The following is a 22,538-nucleotide window of genomic DNA, read 5'->3' as shown; positions in this document are numbered from 1 at the left end:
GTTGTGTCTGATTCCTTTGCAGACTGGACTGGCGGAGCCAGAGAGATGTAACTTCACCCTGGCGGAGTCCAAGGCCTCCAGCCATTCTGTGTCTATCCAGTGGAGAATTTTGGGCTCACCCTGTAACTTTAGCCTCATCTATAGCAGTGACACCCTGGGGGCCGCGTTGTGCCCTACCTTTCGGATAGACAACACCACATACGGATGTAACCTTCAAGATTTACAAGCAGGAACCATCTATAACTTCAAGATTATTTCTCTGGATGAAGAGAGAACTGTGGTCTTGCAAACAGGTAAAGGATGACAGGTGCAATTGGATGGCCAAGCCACACGGGGTTGGGCCCTGCCTTTTCAAGCTGGTGTTTCATTTGAGTTCCAGGGATACAAAAAATGAAGGTAAAAATACCTGTGAAGATAAATATTGACAGAAGTGTCTGGTTTCCTCAGATCTAGCCAGAAGCAGCTTGGTGGACTTTCAGAGACTCCCTTAGTGCTGAAAACAGCCAACTAGCTGCTGAAAGGGTCGGGGTGGGGTGCAGGGCGGTCAGCAAAGAGAAACTTTGGGCTGCGGAGGGAATTTTTTAAAGTGATGTGGTTTAAGCTTCCATTGCATTAAATTGTCAAACCCTGGAATAATTTTAAGTAAACGTTTTTAGAATAAATAATAGAAGTACAATATTAGGGATATGCCTTTCCTCAACTTAGTTTTATTTTTAGAACTGTACATAAAATCTGCAGGAATAGAATGGAGCCATTCATCAGGGAAAATTAGAAAAGTCTCTTGAAATGAGGACATGAAAATTGTTTTGTATCTCTTGAGTAATAACCCAAACAGCATAGTATCAGAGAACGTCCTTTGATTACTTTACAGCAATTATTTTCCTTACACTTTTGCTGAATCCCTCCATGTGGATATGTTCAGAGTTTGCCTTTCTTGCCTCAGTTTTCTTATCTGTAAAATGGGAGTGTTAGACTAGGTCATTCAAGTCCAAGTTCTTACCAAGTGCTCAACACTTAGGTATGGGCTGTCGTGTACATTACCTCATTTAATCCTCAGAGCTACCCTCAGACATGCTCTAAATTCTTTAACAATTTTCATGTTTTCTGACTTCATTAGTCTTCATTATCTCTATTTGTTGCAACAGTGTATCCTTACCTTCATCCAGAGATTCAAATTTATGTTAAAATTTTAAAAGTCAAATTTAGAAATGTGTTGCCCTTAGTATTCTTTCACATTTCAACCTGAAACAGGATCATTTCTTTTGCTACAGTTCTTCAAAGAGGTGTGAGAACTTTCAGCTCTAAAGGCAGGTGCAGCAGTTTCAGAGAATTTAACTGGGCTCATGTAGTAAGTCAACTAGATATTATCTTTTTTTTCAAAGAAAAAAATCAAAACGCCCAATTACATCACTTAACTTACTTCAGATGAAACTTTTAGATGATATCTGAGATTTGCAGCATCTTAAGTTGAAAAGAGAAATCACTTGTTAAGAATCTGGTGGTTTCTCTGACTGGGTGCAGTGGCTCACACCTGTAATCGCAGCACTTTGGGAGGCTGAGGCAGGTGGATCATGAGGTCAGGAGTTCAAGACCACCTTGGTCAACATGGCAAAACCTCGTCTCTACTAAAAATAAAATAAATAAATAAATAATTCGCCGGGTGTGGTGGCGGGCGCCTGTAATCCCAGCTACTTGGGAGGCTGAGGCAGAGAATTGCTTGAGCCCAGGAGGCAGAGAGGCCAGATTGTGCCACTGCACTCCAGCCTGGGCAACAGAGGAGACTCTGTCTCAAAAAAAAAAAAAAAAGAAAAGAAAAATGAATCTGGTGGTTTCTAATATGGAATCAGAGAGCCTGAAATAGACCACATAATTAGAACATTTTACAAAAGTTGAAAGGCTGGGTTTTTAGTCCAAATGTTGTTGGTTTCTTAATATTACAGGATAGTTCTTATAAATACTCATATTGCTAATACTGTGAAATACATAACATAGAACTTACAGATGTGTTAATTATGTTTGGAAAGGCATCTGGCCAACTAGTGTATGTGTTCAGTGGAGCAGAGCAATTTGTAAAAGCAGGCTGAGCTTTCAGAAGTTTGTTGGAGAAAAGATTAAGACCTTTAAGAAGCCAGAATATGGTTGTTTAAACCAGAGGATTTACTTTTTGGAAAAACAGTAATGGAAAAGGACTTACTGTGGGTGTAATTAGTTAGAATAGGCTTTGAGTTTAATTATGCAAGTAGGTATTCAAGTCCAGAGGCATTTCTGAAATGTAAGAAATACTTGCATTTTATTGACCATGTTGAGTAAAACAAGACTTCATCAGCATCCACAATGTGCTAGCATTCAGGGTTCTCACCATTTTTCTTAAAGAGACACACTTTACTTGTCTACAAATATTATGAGCTGCATGATAAATGTGAAGCATGAAAGTTGCAGGTGGTATTTGCATAATGATAAATTTCCCACATTTATTTGTATGATGATTGTTTAGATTTAAATTACTTTTTCAAATAAGATATTTTAAAAATTGTTTCAGGGAGGAATTTTTTAGTCGGTTGTTATTTATTTGTCAGTAGTTCTTTCTACATTTTAAGGACATATGTGAATTGTTCACTTAGTTAATACAAAGTGCTAGTATTCCCCTATGTTAATTGCTGAGCTATAGAGATGAGATGCATAAATGATATTTTACTGTTATTAAAGCAATGCCAACTAGTATAATATTCAGACTCAGACAAACTTCAAACAAAAAAGTAATTGAAAATATCTGTGCTTTCTTTATTCTATTATGCCTGTCTTATCAGTCTAAAACAAAATAGAATGAGAGCAAGACATGATTTGGATAGAAATATAGTTGTTGCTTAGATGATCTCTATATCATTCCAAATGTGACTGGCCTGATTATTTTTCCTGATAAACTGTCTAAAATAGCTCATTATTTTCATGTCATATAGACACGACCTTAAGGATAAAAAAATTGAATTAAATGGGCAATATTTCAGCAATAGTCATTTTCCATTCCAGATTTAAAATCAGAATCGAAGAACATAATGGATTTAAACCCAGTTCAGTGCACATGTATCAAACATAATACTGTTGGGAACTATGCCAGGTAGTGATTAGTAAGCTTATAAAGATGACTAACAAAAACTGGTTCCTGACCTTGTTGTCTTGTGCAGAGGTGAGAGACGGTTATGATGAAAGTGGCAACAGAGCTTTATCTCATCTTTTCTGGATGAGGACTTTACTCTGCCTTATGTATGCCATGCTTTCATAACCATAGAGGACAAGATATTTGGCAATTCTCAGGTTTATTTGGTCATTAAACGGTCAATGCAACAAGAATATCCTTTAAAAGCCAAAGTATTTAGTGTGAACTCACCAGAAATCAGACAATGAACATACAAGATATGGAATAAGTTGGCCTTTTTTTTTTCACTTCTTGTAGAGCTCTTCTTAAACTTGGCACTTTTGAAGACTGTACTCAGAGTCTAGAGCAGAGGTTGCAAACTGGTAGCCTCTAGAGATAGCTAGGTGTCTAAATAATAACTATGTTGTGTTTGGCTCATGTAGTGTTTGTGAAAACATCCAGATCATTTCACCAGCATTAAAAATCAAAAATTCACATTAAAACCCAAATGTATGGATTCTCTTAAAATTTTGGAAGATTTGGCAAAACTGTGCCTAAAACTCTCTAGAGCTGACTTGTGTCTTCTCCTTTTAGATACCAACTCACTGGAATACCACTTCATTTATTTCCTTACCTGAATGCATTCTAAAGACATTTGAATTTGTGACTTCTACTTTGTGGTTTTCATTTGAAAATTTTAGGGAGCATTTATTTGTCTGGCAATAAGAAGTAGGTTTTCAGTACTTAAATGGCATCTAATACATGGTAGGTGTTCCATAAATACTGATTAAATGGATGGATAGATGGATGAATGGAAAGATGGATGAATGGTGGATCTGGGCACGGATGATGAGTAGAAGAGATAGATAGATAGACCAATGTATAGATACAGATAAGCATGTAGATATGAATGAATGAAATTAATATTTTAGTGAGAGAAGGTACATATACTAAAAATATATTCTATTCTCATTGGATTATGGGTAGATTACAGAGCCCAGGGAAGAGTTGTAGTGGTAGATAACTTTACCTGTAGAAATAATATTTTAAAAGCATTTTCCCTCTTGTTAAGTCAGTTTCAGCTACTTATTAATCAGCCTAGAAAAATAAAAAACAAAACCTCTCAAATGATTTTAATTATTTTAATATGGCTAACTTGTCTTTAATAAAAAACATTTTAGGAACTTTAATTGTTGAATCACCATATCAGCTATTATTTCCACTTCTTATTGTATTGGTTTACTAGGAGTGTCTTAACAAAATACCCCTGACTCTGGGTGGCTTAAACAACAGAAATTTATTTTCTCACAATCCTGGAGGCTAGAAGTCCAAGGCGAAGGTGTCTGCAGGTTTAGTTTCTTCTGAGGCCTCTCCTTGGCTTGCAAATGGCACCTTTTTGCATGTCCTCATATAGTGGTCCCTCTGTTTCTGTTGTCTGTCTGTTAATGTCTTCTCATAAGGACACCAGTCATATTGGCTTAGGGCCCACTCTAATGGCCCCATTTTAACTTAATCACCTCTTTAAAGGCCGTATCTCCACATACAGTCACATACTGAGGTACTGGGGTTTAGGGTTTCAACATGTAAATTTGGTGGGGACACAATTCATCCCCTAATACTTCTATAGTTTTAAACATAAGCCATCATTTCTTAATATCTGTAGGTTACCTGCATCGAAATATCTTGCAGAGCTGGTTATGAAAACATATTCTTGGTTTCTACCCCACATGGAAAGAATTAGAATTTAGAAGGAATAGAGCTGAGGGAATCTGCATTTTAAACAAATATCAGAGTGAATCGATGCACACAAGTTTAAGAACTGTTGACATAATTTTTCTATTATTTGTTGGCATTAAGACTTTGATACGATTCTTCTTAATGCATGATCAAATCTATAATGCCTAGGAGCATTTATTATCTTTCCCAGGAAGAGAAGAGTACTCTAGTATTTGTTTTGTGCTTCTTTAAAATTTTATTTTATTTTTTAAATTTTTTTCAGACAGGATCTTGCTCTGTTACCCAGGCTGGAGTGCAGTGGCACAATCACAGCTCACTGCAGCCTTGACCTCCCAGGCTCAGGCAATTCTCCTGTCTCAGCCTCCTGAGTGGCTGGGACTACAGGTACCCAATACCACACCCAGCTAGTTTTTTAAATTATTTGTAGAGATGGGGTCTCCCTATGTTGCTCAGGCTGGTTTTGAGCCTCTGTGGCCAGCCTGTTTTGTGCTTTTATAGCATATGAAAGACTACCACGTATTATGTTTAATTGGTAACAGTATGAAATACATATTATACTGACCATCTATAGCTTAATTTTATTCTCATGGCAACCCTGTGGAGGGGGTATTGTGAAAGGGCAGTTTGTATAGAGACTAAGAGTTGAGTTTTGAAGGTAGACTGCCTCTACCGCTTACTAGCCACGTTATTTTGGGCAAGTTATTTAACCCTTCCAGGTCTGTTTCCAAACCTACAAAATGGGGATAGTATAACAATAACTCATGGGGTTGTTATGAGGTTTTCATTGGTTCATACATAAAATCTAGAAAAGCTTTTGTCACATATGAAGTGTGTAGTGAGTTTACTATTATTACTTCCAGGTTGGAGATGAGATTGGACTTCATAAGAATTAACTGACAATGTTTATGAATTCACACAGCTAACATACAATAGAGTCAGAACTTGAACTCTGGTTTACTGGCTCCAACTCCAGTATTCTTTCCACTACTCTGCGAAAAGTATATTATTTTTAAGTGGGCATTAGCTTTTTCAAATTACCACGTGTTATTTTATTATTTTTCAAGTCAAGTCCTTTTAAAGAGGACCAAATGTCTTATAAAATCTTTTAAATATATATATATACTTAGCATACACAAAAATAGAATAATGGTTAAATATGTTTTAGTGTGAAGCAATTGTGAGTCACTATTGATCTTTGATTGTGTTGAACTTTTGGTGATGACTTCAGTATTTTGTAATCAGCCATTTACAGTTCATTTATTTCAGGAATTTTAAGGTCAAGCTGAGCTACCTATATGGAATGAACCAGCCCAGTTCTCTGAAATTCGTCTTCCTTTATGTGCCTAGAAATATTTCTCTATTAGTCTGACTTCTGTTGGTAGGCATGGCACTTTACACATTAGCTAGGAAGAAATAAAATCTAATTTGTCTGGACAGAATGAAAAAAACAAACAAAAAAAAAACAAAGGAAAACTGTTTGCCTTCCATTCCTAGATGCCAGTTTTCTGGAATCCCCCTGGGAATAAAAGATAATATTATACTTTTCTGACCTGGTAGGAGAAACAAATCCCATTCTATATGTATGAATGTATATAAATTAAGATGCATATACCCCTAAACATATGATATGAAACTAAAATGAACACAGTAAGTATATATCTAGGTTTGCAGGGATTTTTGTTTTTGATATTGTGTTTTCTTCCTTTTATATGGAAAAACTCAGTACTTAAAAGGGTAAAAAAGGATAGTATAATGAACTACCATGTACTCATCACCTTCCTTCAATAATTACCAATTTATGGCCAACCTTGATTCATCTATATCCCCACCCACTCCCCCACTGCACATCATTTTGATACAATCCAAGTCGTGATTATTTCATTTCATTTGTAAATATTTCAGTCTACATCTCTGAGTAATAACCACAATATAATTATCACATCTAACATTAACAATAATGCCTTAATACCTAGATGTCCAGGTTTGGAAGTACATATCAAGTGACAGCTCATGAATTTCTACATAAGAAGGCTTTTGGACAGCAATCTGATTAGAAGGGGGGGCCAGGGGACTTCTCTGTATATTGCATTTATATAGCATTTTAGATAATATTGAAAAAGCCTCAGTTATTGATATTAAATAATTGGGCTGGAACTACTGAAGAATATCATGGGGATGAGGATGCATTAGTCTTGTTAAGTTGTCTGGGTGCCCTCAGTGCTGACATGGTTCTCTAATATTCACTAAAAGTGAGCTTCTCATTTTAGATCTAGTGTATACAGATGTTACATTAAATGCACAGCAACCTGATGTATTAGCATAATTTAATGCATCATCTTTAAAGTAAGCCAGAAAACTGACTATGGTCAAACAGCAATAATAACAAAGTAAAAGAAATCACCTCTCAGCTAGATGCGGTGGCTCACGCCTGTAATCCCAGCACTTTGGGAGGCCGAGGTGGGCAGATCACAAGGTCAGGAGATCAAGACCATCCTGGCTAACACGGTGAAACCCCGTCTCTACTAAAAATACAAAAAAAAAATTAGCCAGGCGTGGTGGCGGGCGCCTGTAGTCCCAGCTACTCGGGAGGCTGAGGCAGGGGAATGGCAGGAACCTGGGAGGCAGAGCTTGCAGTGAGCCAAGATCATGCCACTGCACTCCAGCCTGGGTGACAGAGCGAGACTCCGTCTCAAAAAAAAAAAAAAAGAAAAAAAGAAATTACCTCTCTAGAAATGTATTTAATTAACTGGAGATTGTGCACAGTTCTTTTCCATTTTGTTTTTCTTCTCATTTTCAAAAACCTGCACCAAAGGATGGTTTGGTTTTTTGCCCCATCCCACCCTGATTTTTACAAGTAATCCTCCAATTATTTCATATGAATAGTGGATGTTTACTCCATTTTACGTAAAATGCTACATAAATGCAGTTCCAATCAAGTCTCCTAACCACTCTGCTTGTAACTAGATTGGTATCCCAATTTCTGTAAAGATGCTGCTGTTTGGTTGGGAGGCAGGGATAAAATCCAGTTTGAGAAGAACTCAAGTGCCTAGAAAGAAACTTAGACTTTATCCTGAAATAGAAACTCATGAAAAGTTTTTGATGCTTCAAGGGGAATGAAGATGACAGATGGGGCAGATGTACAAAGAGATTATTTGGCAATCATGGAGGAAAGACGGAAAATAAGGAAGAGGCGGGGCGTGGTGGTTCGCATGCAATCCCAGCACTTTGGGAGGCTAAGGTGGGAGGATCATGTGAGCTCAGGAGTTTGAGACCAGCTGGGGCAACATGGCGAAACCCTATCTCTACAAAATAATACAAAAATTAGGCTGGGCACGCTAGCTCATGCTTGTAATCCCAGCACTTTGGGAGGCCAAGGCGGGTGGATCACGAGGTCAGGAGTTCGAGACCAGCCTGGCCAACACAATGAAACCCTATCTCTACTAAAAATAAAAAAATTAGCTGGGCGTGGTGGCAGGCGCCTGTAATCCCAGCTACTCAGGAGGCTGAGGCAGGAGAATCGCTTGAACCCAGGAGGCGGAGGTTGCAGTGAGCCGAGATCACGCCACTGCACTCCAGCCTCAGCGACAGAGCTAGACTCCATCTCAAAAAAAAAAAAAAATTACAAAAATTAGCTGGGCATGGTGGTGTGCACCTGTGGTCCTGGCTACTCGGGAGGCTGAGGTGGGAGAATCACTTGAGCCCAGGAGGTTGAGACTGCAGTGAGCCATGATCACCTCACTGGACTCCAGCCCGGGTGACAGAGCAAGACCCTGTCTCAAAAGAAAATAAGGAAGACACTTAGAAGGCTTTCAAAGTAATCCAACACAAAATGAAGGGACTCCAGGTAAAGGCAATAAAATAAGGAAAAAAGGGAACAGGCAAGAAAAATATTATTTTCGAAAAGGGAACTTTCATGATCACAGAATTAGATTTAGCTGTTATTACTGTTGTTACTCATTTTGACTATGCTACAGTAGCAAACCAACATCTGAAAAATTCTATAAATATGCCTATCATTTTCCATAGACATCTATTTTTATTTTTTGTCATTACACTGAATATGCAATTCATGACATCATTTCCCACACTAGGACAGCTAAGGTGTGATAGAGAGAAAACAGGATTTAGAGACAGGTATTGGAAGCTCAACTTTACTACCTGTTCCTATACAACACGAGTGAGTCATTTAATGTCTCTGAGCCCCTATTCCAACTGAGAAAGCATGTTGTAGATTATCAGGTCCTATACAGATGTAATGTGGTGCTGTCGTGCGTTTAAGAAAAGCTTTTGGCACCAACCCATGGATTGGCTGCCCTTTTTGTTATAAGGTTGAATTTATTTCTATAGCAAATACAATCACTTCTAATTCTAAAGAGTCTAGACATTTCTATATCAATAAATACTAATGTTTTAATGACCATGCTGTCACAAAAACAAGAAGCAAATATTATTTGTGCTATAAATATAGCTTTCTTTCTCTTTCTAAATAACATTAAAAAAAAAAAAACAGGGTCTTTCTATGTTGCCCAGGCTGAAGTGCAGTAGCTATTCACAGGCACTATTATGATGCACTACAGCCTCCAATACCTGGACCCAAGCAACCCTCCTGCCTCAGCCTCCTGAGTAACTGGAACTAAGGGCACACATCATCACACTTGGCTTCCTAAGTCACATTTAAAAAAAAGAAAAGGAAAAAAGAATTCATTTTGGTTCAGGAATTTTGCCATACTTTGTCTTTTCCTTTGAGAACAGAAAAATTGTGTTGACGTCAAGCCTGCTTATGGAACTCTGGGGCTTTCTGGTGCTGGTAGATTTATTCAAGTATATAAAATGAATATTATAGAACTTACTGTTGTTATTCATTTTGACTATGCATTTGTCATTCCATATTTCAGGTCTGTTGGGAACCAAGAATTACAAAGTGCTTTAAATGTATGGCTAATGATAAATATTGATATATTAATCAAGACTAAAGCTTTGATTTATTATTTTTTGATTTGATTTATTATTAGTTCTCATATTTTATAATACTTCACTGGTTACTATGCGTATGAGTGTGATGAGTGGAAAAACCAGAGGCTATAAATGCACACATCTGTGCATTGATACCTTTAACCATTCACATAAATTATATAAGTCAAGTAGGATTTCCTAATTATGTACGATCTGTCATATGATCAGAAGATTATAGGTACATGACTAAATTTTCAAGTAGCATTAAAAATTTTCTCTTTCTCCATATATATATATCTATATACATATATTTAATACATACACACACAGTCATATTATATGAAATGTGCACCCCTGATAGAAGTATCTAATAAAATTTTGAAAACTTTTTAAATCCATCAGAGTTTTTATTGGGCTTAGATTTAAAGGGAGTCTGAAAACTATTTAGTTTCTGCAGCATGCATAGCAATAGTGGACAACTGCCAGCAAAGGGCTTTATCACAGTATAAATGGGGTTTTAAGTGTTTGTTTCCAGTGCAGGTTCTCGCAGCCCAGGCACTTCCCAGTCTCATTGTTCCTTTGTTCTAGCGGATGTACAAAGGATTGACTGTTTTGTTTTCTGGCTCAGAAAGATTAGATAAAGTCTGCATTTCTGAACTTCACCCTCTAGACACGCAACCTTAAAATTTATTTCTATATCTCATATTTTGTGGATTATACATGTTTAGATTCTACTGATTATGACATTATTTTTTAAAATTTTTATCTGGCTTGATAGTACATGTAGATGATAGTATTGATCCCTTTTGAACTATCACTGGAAGCAGCTGTCCCTCTCATCCTTGTCCTTAAAATGCCACTTCAGCAAAAGTATGTCATCTCAATTGGGTACGACAGCATTGTTCTTGAGTTTCACTGGCTATTAGAATCTCATAGTCTCCTCTATATCTTGTTACTTCTCAAAACTGCCTTGGAATATAAGTATTATTATTATACTCCCCAGACAGATAGGAAAGTGGAGGCTTAGACAGGTTAAATAGCTTGCCCAAAGTCTCATGACTTTGTTAGAGCTGAGATTTAAATTTAATTCTGACTCCAAAGCCCATGCTGTCTGCCATTACATTTCACTGCTTCTGTGGCAATATTTTCACCTAATTATAGGAATAATGAAAATAATAACAGCTAACATTGAGTACTTACTACGTGCCAGATACAGTTCTACTTTTTATATAATATTCAATGTAATCTTCATAACAATTCTACTAAAAATATATTATTATCAGGATTGCATAAATGAGGAAACTGAGGCACAGGGAGGTTAAGGAATTGCCCAAAGCACACAGCTACAAATAGGAGAGCCAAATTCAAGCCCGGGCTGTCAAACCCTAGAACATATGTTCTTCAAGTGAACCAAAGGGCTGTGCTGTGGTGTGAACCATGCAACCTTGTCTTCCAAGCTCACCTGTGTTTCGGGCACTCTGTTAATTTTTGTCATAGTTACTGCTGCCTCAGCTTGCTTGTCAGCTAACATTTATGTTATTATTAATTATTGATGTTATAAATGTGGCATATATAATTTTGCAGTATGATGTACTTAGCATAAATCATAGCATAAAACATAGAAACATTAGATTTCATAGGCTCTATTAAGCCTATGGTGTCTATTGGTCAGCCATACATAGTCTTATGAGTTGTCTGTTTATAACTGCCTTTTGAATATAGAGTAAGGCTATCTTATTTCTTTTATATGTAAATTACAAGTGAACATCATCTTAAAACATATAAGAAGGTTCTATCTTCTAATAAGGTCTAGAATTCCTGGTGTTATATTGTGAACACAATATAGTCTACCAGGAAGTAGTGAAGTTTCTATAGCCATGCCATTACAATATCTGACCTGACCCTTCAATATTGGTCTCCAATATCTTGATCCCACTTTCTAGACCAAGAACCATGTTGGATTTCTGAAAATTTCTCATAAAGAGGTCTCTCAATAGTTCTACTCTCAGCACTCAGGGTAGGGGCAGCCCCTTACTTCTTAGACTTTACTCCCCACTGTACCAAAAGAATGGCTGCTCACTAAATATCATTGACTTAGTTCCTAATCCTGATATGCTTTTTATTCTATTCAAGTTCAATGGTGGAGATTCAACATAGGCAAAGCAGGACTTCTCAAACTGATCCTTGGCTTTGAGAGTTGAAATAAGGTGAACAGCTGGGTGCAAGATTTGCCCATTCCCACTTACTCTGGGTGCTCTGGCAGCACCAAAGTGCCCCAAAATTGAGATTTTAAAAATCTAGGGATATAGGGGGCCGGATGCGGTGGCTCATGCCTGTAATCCCAGCACCTTGGGAGGCTGAGGCGGGCAGATCATCTGAAGTCAGGAGTTTGAGACCAGCCTGGCCAACATGGTGAAACCCTGTCTCTACTAAAAATACAAAAAAAAATTCACCGGACACAGTGGCGTGTGTCTGTAATCCCAGCTACTCGGGAAACTGAGGCAGAAGAATTGCTTGAACCCGGGAGGTGGAGGTTGCAGTGAGCCGAGATCGCGCCACTGCACTCCAGCCTGTGTGACAAGAGCGAGACTCCATCTTAAAAAAAAAAAAAAAAAATCTAGGGATATAGGGAATCCCAGCTACTGGGAGAATCCATTTTGGTAAGCAACCCTGTCCTAGGTTTATAATCAGATGTGTATCTTTTGTGGTTGTCTAATATCTAAAAACCACCCAAAGTTACATATACTAGACACTAACAATCTACAACCTAGGAAGAAGTTCAGTGTATATTTCAAATTATTTCTTAATATCTAGATTTTCTGTTGAGATCTTCAGTATTTATCCAGGCATAACCTGGATGTTTGTCAATGTTTGAAAAAGTTGCTAAACTGCAAGCCAAAGAAAATATAACTTTGCTTGGACTTTCAAGATGAGAGCTACCTTAACAACAACAAAAAAAGTTTCAGTAGAAAAAGGAATTCATATGACTAGTAGCTAAATGGGTTGTTTTTTTTTTTTAAGAAAGTGAAAGGGTAGGTTTGGAAGTGAAGCAAAATGCCAATTTATTTCACAAATAACAGATTTTTGAGAAAAATGAACCTGGACTGCAGTAAAATAAGCAGTTATTTGCAAAAGTCTTCAAGCCATGTTCTTTTTTTTTCTTTTTCTTTCTTTTTTTTTTTTTTTGTGTGTGTGTGTGTGTGTGTGTGTGTGTATTTGCCTTGCAGATCCTTTACCTCCTGCTAGGTTTGGAGTCAGTAAAGAGAAGATGACTTCAACCAGCTTGCATGTTTGGTGGACTCCTTCTTCCGGAAAAGTCACCTCATATGAGGTGCAATTATTTGATGAAAATAACCAAAAGATACAGGGGGTTCAAATTCAAGAAAGTACTTCATGGAATGAATACACTTTTTTCAATCTCACTGCTGGTAGTAAATACAATATTGCCATCACAGCTGTTTCTGGAGGAAAACGTTCTTCTTCAGTTTATACCAATGAATCAACAGGTAAGACCTGTTTATTTTATAGCTGAGTAGTTAATAGGATACTTTTCAAGTTATACTTTATTCAAGGAATAGGAGTAAGATTGCTACTCCAGAGCAAAGTTAATTAATTAGCAATTAGTTAAATTTTTAAAAGGAGCTTGTGGGATACAGTGGACAGACTGGACTGAAAATAGGATGCGTGGCTATGCTGGTAATTTGTTGAGTGGTTTTGAAGAAGTCATGGGACTTCTGTGGAATTGGAGTTTTCTCCAACTTGGAATAGATACTCCCTAATGGCCCTTCTAACTCAAATCCAAAGCAACAAGACTTTCTGCCCCATTTTCTAAGTTTGTGCCATAAAACTTATTTTTCAGATGTTTTTATTCTTTTGTATACTCTTCTCATAACATCAAGTCATAATGTTTCCTAAATATTCCTATGTTTGAAACAAGTCTTTGTTTCTTCAATGTGGTGAAAAATAAGGCATCTGTGCACCCACATATTATGATATACATGGCACATCACTACCTCCTTCCATAAAGTACATGTCTTTCATGTCATTTGCTCTCCCCTCATTTTCTCTCTTCTTAAATTTTTTTATTATACTTTAAGTTCTGGGATATTTATACTTTAAGTTCTGGGATACACGTGCAGAACATGCAGGTTTGTTACATAGGTATACACGTGTCATGGTGGTTTGCTGCACCCATCAACCCGTCATCTACATTAGATATTTTTCCTAATGCTATCCCTTCCCTATCCCCCTCACCCCCCAACAGGTCCCGGTGTGTGATGTTCCCCTCCCTGTGTCCATGTGTTCTCATTGTTCAGCTCCCACTTATGAGTGAGAACATGCAGTGTTTGGTTTTCTGTTCCTGTGATAGTTTGCTGAGAATGATGGTTTCCAGCTTCATCCATGTCCCTGCAAAGGACATGAACTCGTCCTTTTTTATGGCTGCCTAGTATTCCATGGTGTATATGTGCCACATTTTCTCTCTCTTTCTTAAATCTTCCTCTCCATTTTTCATCTTCTATAGTTCTTTCCTTTCTCTCTTCCACTTACTGCTGTGCAATGTTATATACTTCACTGGCAAAAGCCACCTTAATACCTATTAAGTGGGGGAGGCAGACAAGTAAATTATGATGTAACTTGAGGCTGCAGACTTTGAAAAGAGCACTAATCAAAGTTCCAGTGAAATTTCCAGAATCCTGTTATTTACTAATGCTATTACCAAGTTAAGATGTACAGAGGAACATAAATGAATATGTGACTTCTAATTAAATGTGTCTATGTCTCCTATAAGGGAATTATGAATGACATTTGGACATGCATTTTATCCCACTAGTGCCATCTCCAGTGAAAGATATTGGTATTTCCACAAAAGCCAATTCTCTCCTGATTTCCTGGTCCCATGGTTCTGGGAATGTGGAACGATACCGGCTGATGCTAATGGATAAAGGGATCCTAGTTCATGGCGGTGTTGTGGACAAACATGCTACTTCCTATGCTTTTCACGGGCTGACCCCTGGCTACCTCTACAACCTCACTGTTGTGACTGAGGCCGCAGGGCTGCAAAACTACAGGTGGAAACTAGTCAGGACAGGTAAGTTCCCCCTAGCTAGCTGAAGAAGAATAAAGTGAAATCAAGGGAATGTTTAATAAGTCAAGTTTATTATATGAATAACCGTAATATAGGACAAATTGAAATTCTTATAAGGAATAGAAGACCCATATCCACTTTTCTACTCAGAAAAAGAAGGATTCTCTTTTATTCTAAAGTTTAGGCTAGCCCTTGGCAACATTTTGAAGTAGGCAAAGTTAATTACTGATATGGACCTAGCTTCTCTTCTTCTCTTTTTAATACTCCATCTCCTTGCTAAGGATTCCTACTTCCTTTTCTTAACCAGGCAACTACTGTCTTTATGACATCACTCACAGTGAACCAGAGTTACTTTCTCCATGCTACACATACCCTACTCCTGTGTGACAGTCATTTCCAAAATTTTCTATCTAACCATATGACCTGGGACCCAATACCACAGGACCTACTCCCACAGCCTACCCTAGACTAATAAATGAATCTATGCTAAGTATTAATGAGTAATTTATACAAACTTTCATTCATTCAGCCAATAGTTATTGAATGTAAGCTAGACGCTGGGCATTGCTGATATAATATCCAAGAGAGACAAAGTCTTTGCCCTCACAGCGCTTACATTTTAGTAGAATCTAATGCTTCTAGCAAGTCTAATGTGTGAATTAAATCTCCTCTCTTGGTAAGTTATCTAATTTTAAGAGAAACTCTAATATATGTAGTGCCTTAGACATTAGTTTCTGGAACTATAGGAGGCTGGTGGGAAAGATATTTGAGGACACCAGTACATTTACATACCTTTTATAGCACACCTCAAATATATGTAGATATTCCTGGCCAAAAATGTTCTATATATCTTAAAAGTTATTTATGTACATCAAGAGCAAATTGCATTCCTGACTGCCTTATGCAAAATCAGAGTGCTATGCCCATTCTTTTTTTTTTTTTTTTTTTTTGAGACAGAGTTTTGCTCTTGTTGGCCGGGCTGGAGTGCAATGGTGCGATCTCAGCTCACTGCAACCTCAGCCTCCCAGGTTCAAGTGATTCTCTTGCTTCAGCCTCCCGAGTAGCTAAGATTGCAGGCACCTGCCACCACGCACAGCTAATTTTTGTATTTTTCGTAGAGATGGGGTTTCACCATGTTGGCCAGGCTGGTCTTGAACTCCTGACTTCAGGTGATTCACCCGCCTTGGCCTCCCAAAGTGTTGGGATTACAGGCACGAGCCACTGCTCCTGGCCGCCCATTCTGTTAAGGAAGCTTCATTAATTTATATTCTAGAAAGAGTATTCACCAAAGGGTATCTCCTTTTTAATCATTTTCCTCTGATGAAGTAGTAACACAACTCATTAACTTTATCATGATTTAATATAAAAATTAAAGTAGTTTTATCACATAAAATTTTGTAATCACCAATCAATTGATCGATTTACTATGTACTCAATATTATTGAATATTAATATATAAAGGCGATAAGAAATGAGGCAGATGGCAGACCTCTTTGTGCATTCCACTTAAAGAATTTCTGAACTGGAAAGGACCATTGTAGGTCTTTGACCTAGCCTCATTTGCCAATAAGAAACACCATAAGGCTCAGTGAACTAGAAAGAGCTGTCCAGAGTTTCCCAGCTGACTAATGGCCCAGTCTGAACCAGAATCCAGGCTTCTGCCTGCCAAGGTTTTGGCCTTGCCACTAGGCATATAGCCTACCTTTGGTTTTACAACATTACTTTTTGCCTCTTTAAAACCTTTTTTTATTTTTATTTTTTCACCATCTGAAGAGGATAATATTTGCCTCTTGAAGTGCTTGTTTTCTCCAGAGCAAGGAATGTGGCTTGCAGAAATAAAATTACAGGTCAAAATTTGGCCATAGGACTGGTGAGAGATCCTGAGTAAAAGTCTCCTTTCTGTTCTTTCCTGATTAGCCCCCATGGAAGTCTCAAATCTGAAGGTGACAAATGATGGCAGTTTGACCTCTCTAAAAGTCAAATGGCAAAGACCTCCTGGAAATGTGGATTCTTACAATATCACCCTGTCTCACAAAGGGACCATCAAGGAATCCAGAGTATTAGCACCTTGGATTACTGAAACTCACTTTAAAGAGTTAGTCCCCGGACGACTTTATCAAGTTACTGTCAGCTGTGTCTCTGGTGAACTGTCTGCTCAGAAGATGGCAGTGGGCAGAACATGTGAGTCTTGGGCTCCAGAATGTTCCTTGGTTGCTCAAATCACTCTCTGATCCACCTTAAAATAGGACAAAATAAGTCAGCAGGAAAACTCCTTTCCCAATCTGAGAAGTGGAGCCTATGTAACTGAAGGTGTCTGGAGTATGGCCCATTCTTCTGAGTCACTTAGGCAACTGAGTTTGGATTTCTGAATGATCTGCATGTTGTTTCTGTCTTATGCTTTTTCATGTCACGTCACTTAAGTAGCATAAATGCATTAGCATTGATACCAGTATATAAAACATTTCTGATTCATCCTTACAGTGAGAACCAGTTAGCATTTAACCATGTTTTCCATACATTATTTTATTAATTTATGTCCTCACTTATCTATCCAGTGCCTTATATGTGTAAATTACTGTACTATTGTTAAAACGAATAAGACATGCTACTTGCCTTTAAGGCAGGATCCAGCAGACTACCCCATCTGGTGCCAAATCTGGTCTGTGGCCTGATTTTGTTTAGCCCTCAAGCTAAGAGTGGTTTTTACATGTTTAAAGGGTTGTACAAACAAATAAGGAAACAAACAAGAAAAAGATGAGACAGAGACCATATGTGTCCTGCAAAACCTGAAATATTTACTACCTGATCCTTATAGAAAAAATTGTCCAACTCCTGCTTTAGAAAACTTTCATTTTAATCACACAGATGTGGAATACACACATGTACAAAAATAAAAATAGTACATTTTAATAATAGTGACTGTATTGATATTTGCATGTATCAGGCACTGACTAAATAATTTATATCCATTATTTCATTTAGTTCTCACAACAAAACTGTGAGAGATGTCCTGTTATTATTACCATTATACAGATAATTCAAAGAGGTCAAATAATTTGTCCATAGTCATCCAGCCAGTAAGTGGTAGAGCTAGAATTTAAACCAGGCTATTTGATTCCAGAGTCCATTCTCTCCGCTATTAGAGATCTGAAGTAAGAGCTATATGGTCAAAAAGGAAAGATAAAATTTTCTTTCATAAGAGCAGTAAAAACTTGGAGGAAATGGGAGCAGGGTGCGGTGGCTCATGGCTATAATCCCAGCACTTTAGAAGGCTGAGGTGGAGGGTTGCTTGAGCCCAGGAGTTTGAGACCAACCTCAGCAACATAATGAGACCTCGTCTCTACAAAAAAAAAAAAAAAATTAATTAGCTGGGCATGGTGACATGTGCCTGTGGTCCTAGCTACTCAGGAGGCTGAGCTGGGAGGATTGCTTGAGCCCTGTGGTTGAGCCATGATTGCATCACTTCACTCCAGCCTAGCAATAGAGTGTGACCCTGTCTCAAAAAAAAAAAAAAAAAAAAAACTTGGAGGAAATAGAAATGATCTTTAATAAGGACCTAAAAAATGTAACATTTGTGACAAAGAGGGAAAAGAGGGAAGAGCTTTTGGGGTGGAGGGGACAAAATAAGCAAAGGCCCAGAGGCAGAAGGGCCCAGGAGACTTGCAGGTCTACAGAACATACAACCGGAAGCCAGCTTTCCAAAGGGTAGGGAAGGAGAGAGGATGGCTTCAGAAAGTAGTCTCAGTTAAGACTGGAAGGATATGGGGTCTGAACTTAAAGAGCCAAAAATGTAAGCAGAGGGCTTGACATTTTATTCTGCAGATTATAGAGAGACCTTGAATGTTTTTAAGCAAAAAAAAAAAAAAAAAAGAACTTAATCTTGCAAGAACATTAATCTTTTTAGTTGGAAAAGAAAGAAAGGAATGCCTCATGATCACGCCATCCAATATCTCTTCCAAAGGATGCCACATATCACTAGATTATTAACACTACAACAGAAGATTACATTACTGATATTACTAAAATGATTTTAGCGGACATTTCTTGTGTGTCAAATGTCTCCGAAATAAAGAACACTCATTTGCAATCCACAGACATCAAGAGGGGATAGAAATGTTTTGAACTGCAGATATTGTGTCTCCTATCTACTGCTGCCCAAGAAAAGTAAATGAGTATCCTTACTTTTGGTCTGTAATATCTCCTTTTTGACATCATTTCACCATTTAGTTCCAGACAAAGTTGCAAACCTGGAGGCGAACAATAATGGCAGGATGAGGTCTCTTGTAGTGAGCTGGTCGCCCCCTGCTGGAGACTGGGAGCAGTATCGGATCCTACTCTTCAATGATTCTGTGGTGCTGCTCAACATCACTGTGGGAAAGGAAGAAACACAGTATGTCATGGATGACACGGGGCTCGTACCGGGAAGACAGTATGAGGTGGAAGTCATTGTTGAGAGTGGAAATTTGAAGAATTCTGAGCGTTGCCAAGGCAGGACAGGTAGGCAAATATGAAGATGTTAATACCAATGGAAGAGTAATTTGTTCCCTCTCCCAGGTAACCCAGGTAACTGCCGTAACTGCTAATATCATACCCTGGTGTTTTCTGAATTTGAGATATTAAGGACTTTAAGGCTAACATGGGGTTTCTAACACCTAATTTGTCAAATTAGAACATTTAAAATCACTTCCACTAGTAACTCCATTATTTCATGAAAGAAAGCCATTTCAAACACCAAAAGAGTAAGATGGATACATTCTGAAAACAAACACTGACCCTTCCCACAAAAGAAGAACCTTTTGCTAGTGATCAGCATTAGGGAACCATTGCCTTGACCTCATGTTGACTAATGTGGGGGTTTCAGGTACCAATGAAGAGTGATTAAAGTGGAGAGGGATATATTTGGATTTTAGGGAAGGGAAGAATAAGGATACTGAAATGAGAAAACAGGCTCAAAGAGGTTATAACTTGCCCAAAGCTTTGCAATATAATCGTGACAGCAAGAATACCAAGACTCATGTTTCAGTAACCTCATACTGTCAAATACTTGTACTCATATTGTCAAATAAGAGAGTTGCACTTCCAAGTTCAACATTTCCTTGATAATCCTTGTAATGTGAAATACTCCATATTTAGAGTGAAATTCAAATACCTTCTTTCTTAGTTCGCCTGATAATAGGGAAATAACTACATGGATTCACTGTTCTTCTTAGAACAATGTCAAAGAAAAGGATCATGACACCCACTTAGCTTGCCAATGTGTCTTGCAGTAATCTCCTCATCTTCCAAATATTAATATCCACTGGATGATGATCAAAGACCTACAGAGCTTAAACTAAGCGACTTTTAGTATTTCACAGGACAAGCATCTCTGTCATCTCCAATATTTTATCACTCACCTCAAATAACTTGGAAATGGAAGATCACAGAACATTAGGGGCTCTCAGCATGTCAGCATAATTCTCAGGAGAACTTTTATTTATTTATTTATTATTTTTACATTTTGAGACAGAGTCTTGCTCTGTCTCCCAGGCCTAGGCTGGAGTGCAGTGGTACAATCTCGGCTCGCTGCAACCCCCACCTCCTAGGTTCAAGCAATTCTTGTGCCTCAGCCTCCCAAGTATCTGGGATTACAGGCGTGTGACACCAGGCTCAGCTAATTTTTGTTCTTTTAGTAGAGACAGGATTTTACCATGTTGGCCAGGCTGGTCTCAAACTCCTGGCCTCAAGCAGTCCGCCTACCTTGGCCTCCCAAAGTGCTAGGATCACAGGCACAAGCCACGGCGCCAGGCCAAACTTTTGTTTTTCTTTTTCTTTCTTTTTTATTTTTGAGATAGAGTTTCACTCTTGTTGCCCAGGCTGGAGTGCAATGGCATGATCTTGGCTCGCTGCAACCTCTGCCTCCCAGGTTCAAACGATTCTCCTGCCTCAGCCTCCCAAGTAGCTAGGATCACAGGCATGTGCCACCACACCTGGCTAATTTTGCATTTTTAGTAGAGATGGGGTTTCACCATATTGGCCAGGCTGGTCTCAAACTCTTGACCTCAGGTGATCCACCCGCCTCAACCTCCCAAAGTGCTGGGATTACTGGCATGAGCCACTGCACCCGGCCCAAACTTTTCTTAAACTGTGTCTCCGGTTTACCTTATTCAGGTAACTTGAAGTAGGCCTCGATGTAAATAATCAAATTATTTCTCTATACCGAAGAAGGAAGATGGAGAGTTAGGGACTCAATTAGAATGGATTTATAGAAAATTTATGGATGCAAAATTTACAAGAAAATTTTTAATACTTGATTCTTTCATAATTTAAAGCAGCAACACTTTATTCTTTTCTTTTTTTTTTTCTTTTCTTTTTTTTTTTTTTTTGAGACAGAGTCTTGCTCTGTTGCCTAGGCTGGAGTGCAGTGGCACCATCTCAGCTCACTGCAACCTCCACCTCCCCTGCTTAAGCAATTCTCATGCCTCAGCCTCCCACTGAGACTACAGATGTGAGCCACCACGCCTGGCTAATTTTTGTATTTTTAGTAGAGATGGAGTTTTGCCATATTGGCCAGGGTGGTCTCAAACTCCTGACCTCAAGTGATCCACCCGCCTCGGCCTCCCAAAGTGCTGGGATTACAGATGTGAGCCACCACACCCGACCAACAGTTTATTCTTAATGTCTCCTAGAAATTTTAATAATAAAACCTTTTAAAGGAATCAATTTTGAGATAAGTCCTCAATTAAATGCTATTATTGCCAGCCAACTCACCCTTCCATGAACACATCAGTGTCCCCCACCTCAGAAATGAGGGAAAGTTGCACTTGGTCTCCTCAACCTAGGGGGGAACAAATACTCCTAACTCCACCTAAATACTTAAACAGGAACTTTTCTTTGTGATTTTTTGAATGACAAGATTGGAGTAAATATTTTTGTATTACAGAATTCATACAAAAAGATAAACTCAAAGTATTATACAGTCAAAAATCAATGACTCTTCTGGCAAGATGTTTTCTAATTGAGTCTGTATTTCTGGTTACATTACATGAACAAAGTTTTTTTGATAAGATTTTGTTTTAATGCTCAGAGACATTCATAAAATAAATGTTGAACTGAAACACACTTAAGGATGGAAGAGGAGAACTATCAAAAGTATACCCTATGAATATGCCTCAGTCCATCAATGACCCGTCTCCATTGCTTTTTCCTCAGTCCCCCTGGCTGTCCTCCAGCTCCGTGTCAAACATGCCAATGAAACCTCACTGAGCATCATGTGGCAGACCCCTGTAGCAGAATGGGAGAAATACATCATTTCCCTAGCTGACAGAGACCTCTTACTGATCCACAAGTCACCCTCCAAAGATGCCAAAGAATTCACTTTTACTGACCTGGTGCCTGGACGAAAATACATGGCTACAGTCACCAGTATTAGTGGAGACTTAAAAAATTCCTCTTCAGTAAAAGGAAGAACAGGTAGTAACCTTTATAAATTTTACATTTTAAAGTGTTCTGTCTGCTGAATTACTATTTAACATGCAATTTACAAGTATTCATTAACTGCCTATTATGTACTGGGCATTGCTTTATGGATCCTTTCTATTGTGTTTGTTTTCTATTTTACCAATTGCAGTTCTTATCTTTATTAGTTCC

The 22,538-nt window shown here is 38.2% G+C and overlaps 1 protein-coding gene across 4 annotated transcripts in view; it reads left to right on the top strand.

The window, feature by feature from the left end:
- PTPRB (protein tyrosine phosphatase receptor type B) overlaps positions 1-22,538 on the top strand; it is a 121,695-nt gene that overhangs the window by 28,213 nt on the left and 70,944 nt on the right. For all 4 annotated transcript variants that reach the window (XM_063593550.1, XM_003808737.6, XM_034936225.3 and 1 more), the window contains 6 exons: positions 23-293; positions 13,051-13,329; positions 14,655-14,912; positions 16,827-17,090; positions 19,137-19,406; positions 22,101-22,361. In XM_063593550.1, the coding sequence (XP_063449620.1) occupies positions 23-293; positions 13,051-13,329; positions 14,655-14,912; positions 16,827-17,090; positions 19,137-19,406; positions 22,101-22,361 (1,603 nt within the window). The remainder of the gene's footprint in view (positions 1-22; positions 294-13,050; positions 13,330-14,654; positions 14,913-16,826; positions 17,091-19,136; positions 19,407-22,100; positions 22,362-22,538) is intronic.

Source organism: Pan paniscus, chromosome 10 (genome assembly GCF_029289425.2).
Source record: "Pan paniscus chromosome 10, NHGRI_mPanPan1-v2.0_pri, whole genome shotgun sequence".
In the NCBI taxonomy this organism is placed as follows: domain Eukaryota; kingdom Metazoa; phylum Chordata; class Mammalia; order Primates; family Hominidae; genus Pan; species Pan paniscus.
Note: the sequence above shows the minus strand (reverse complement) of the source record. Positions and strands in the feature narration are given on the sequence as shown.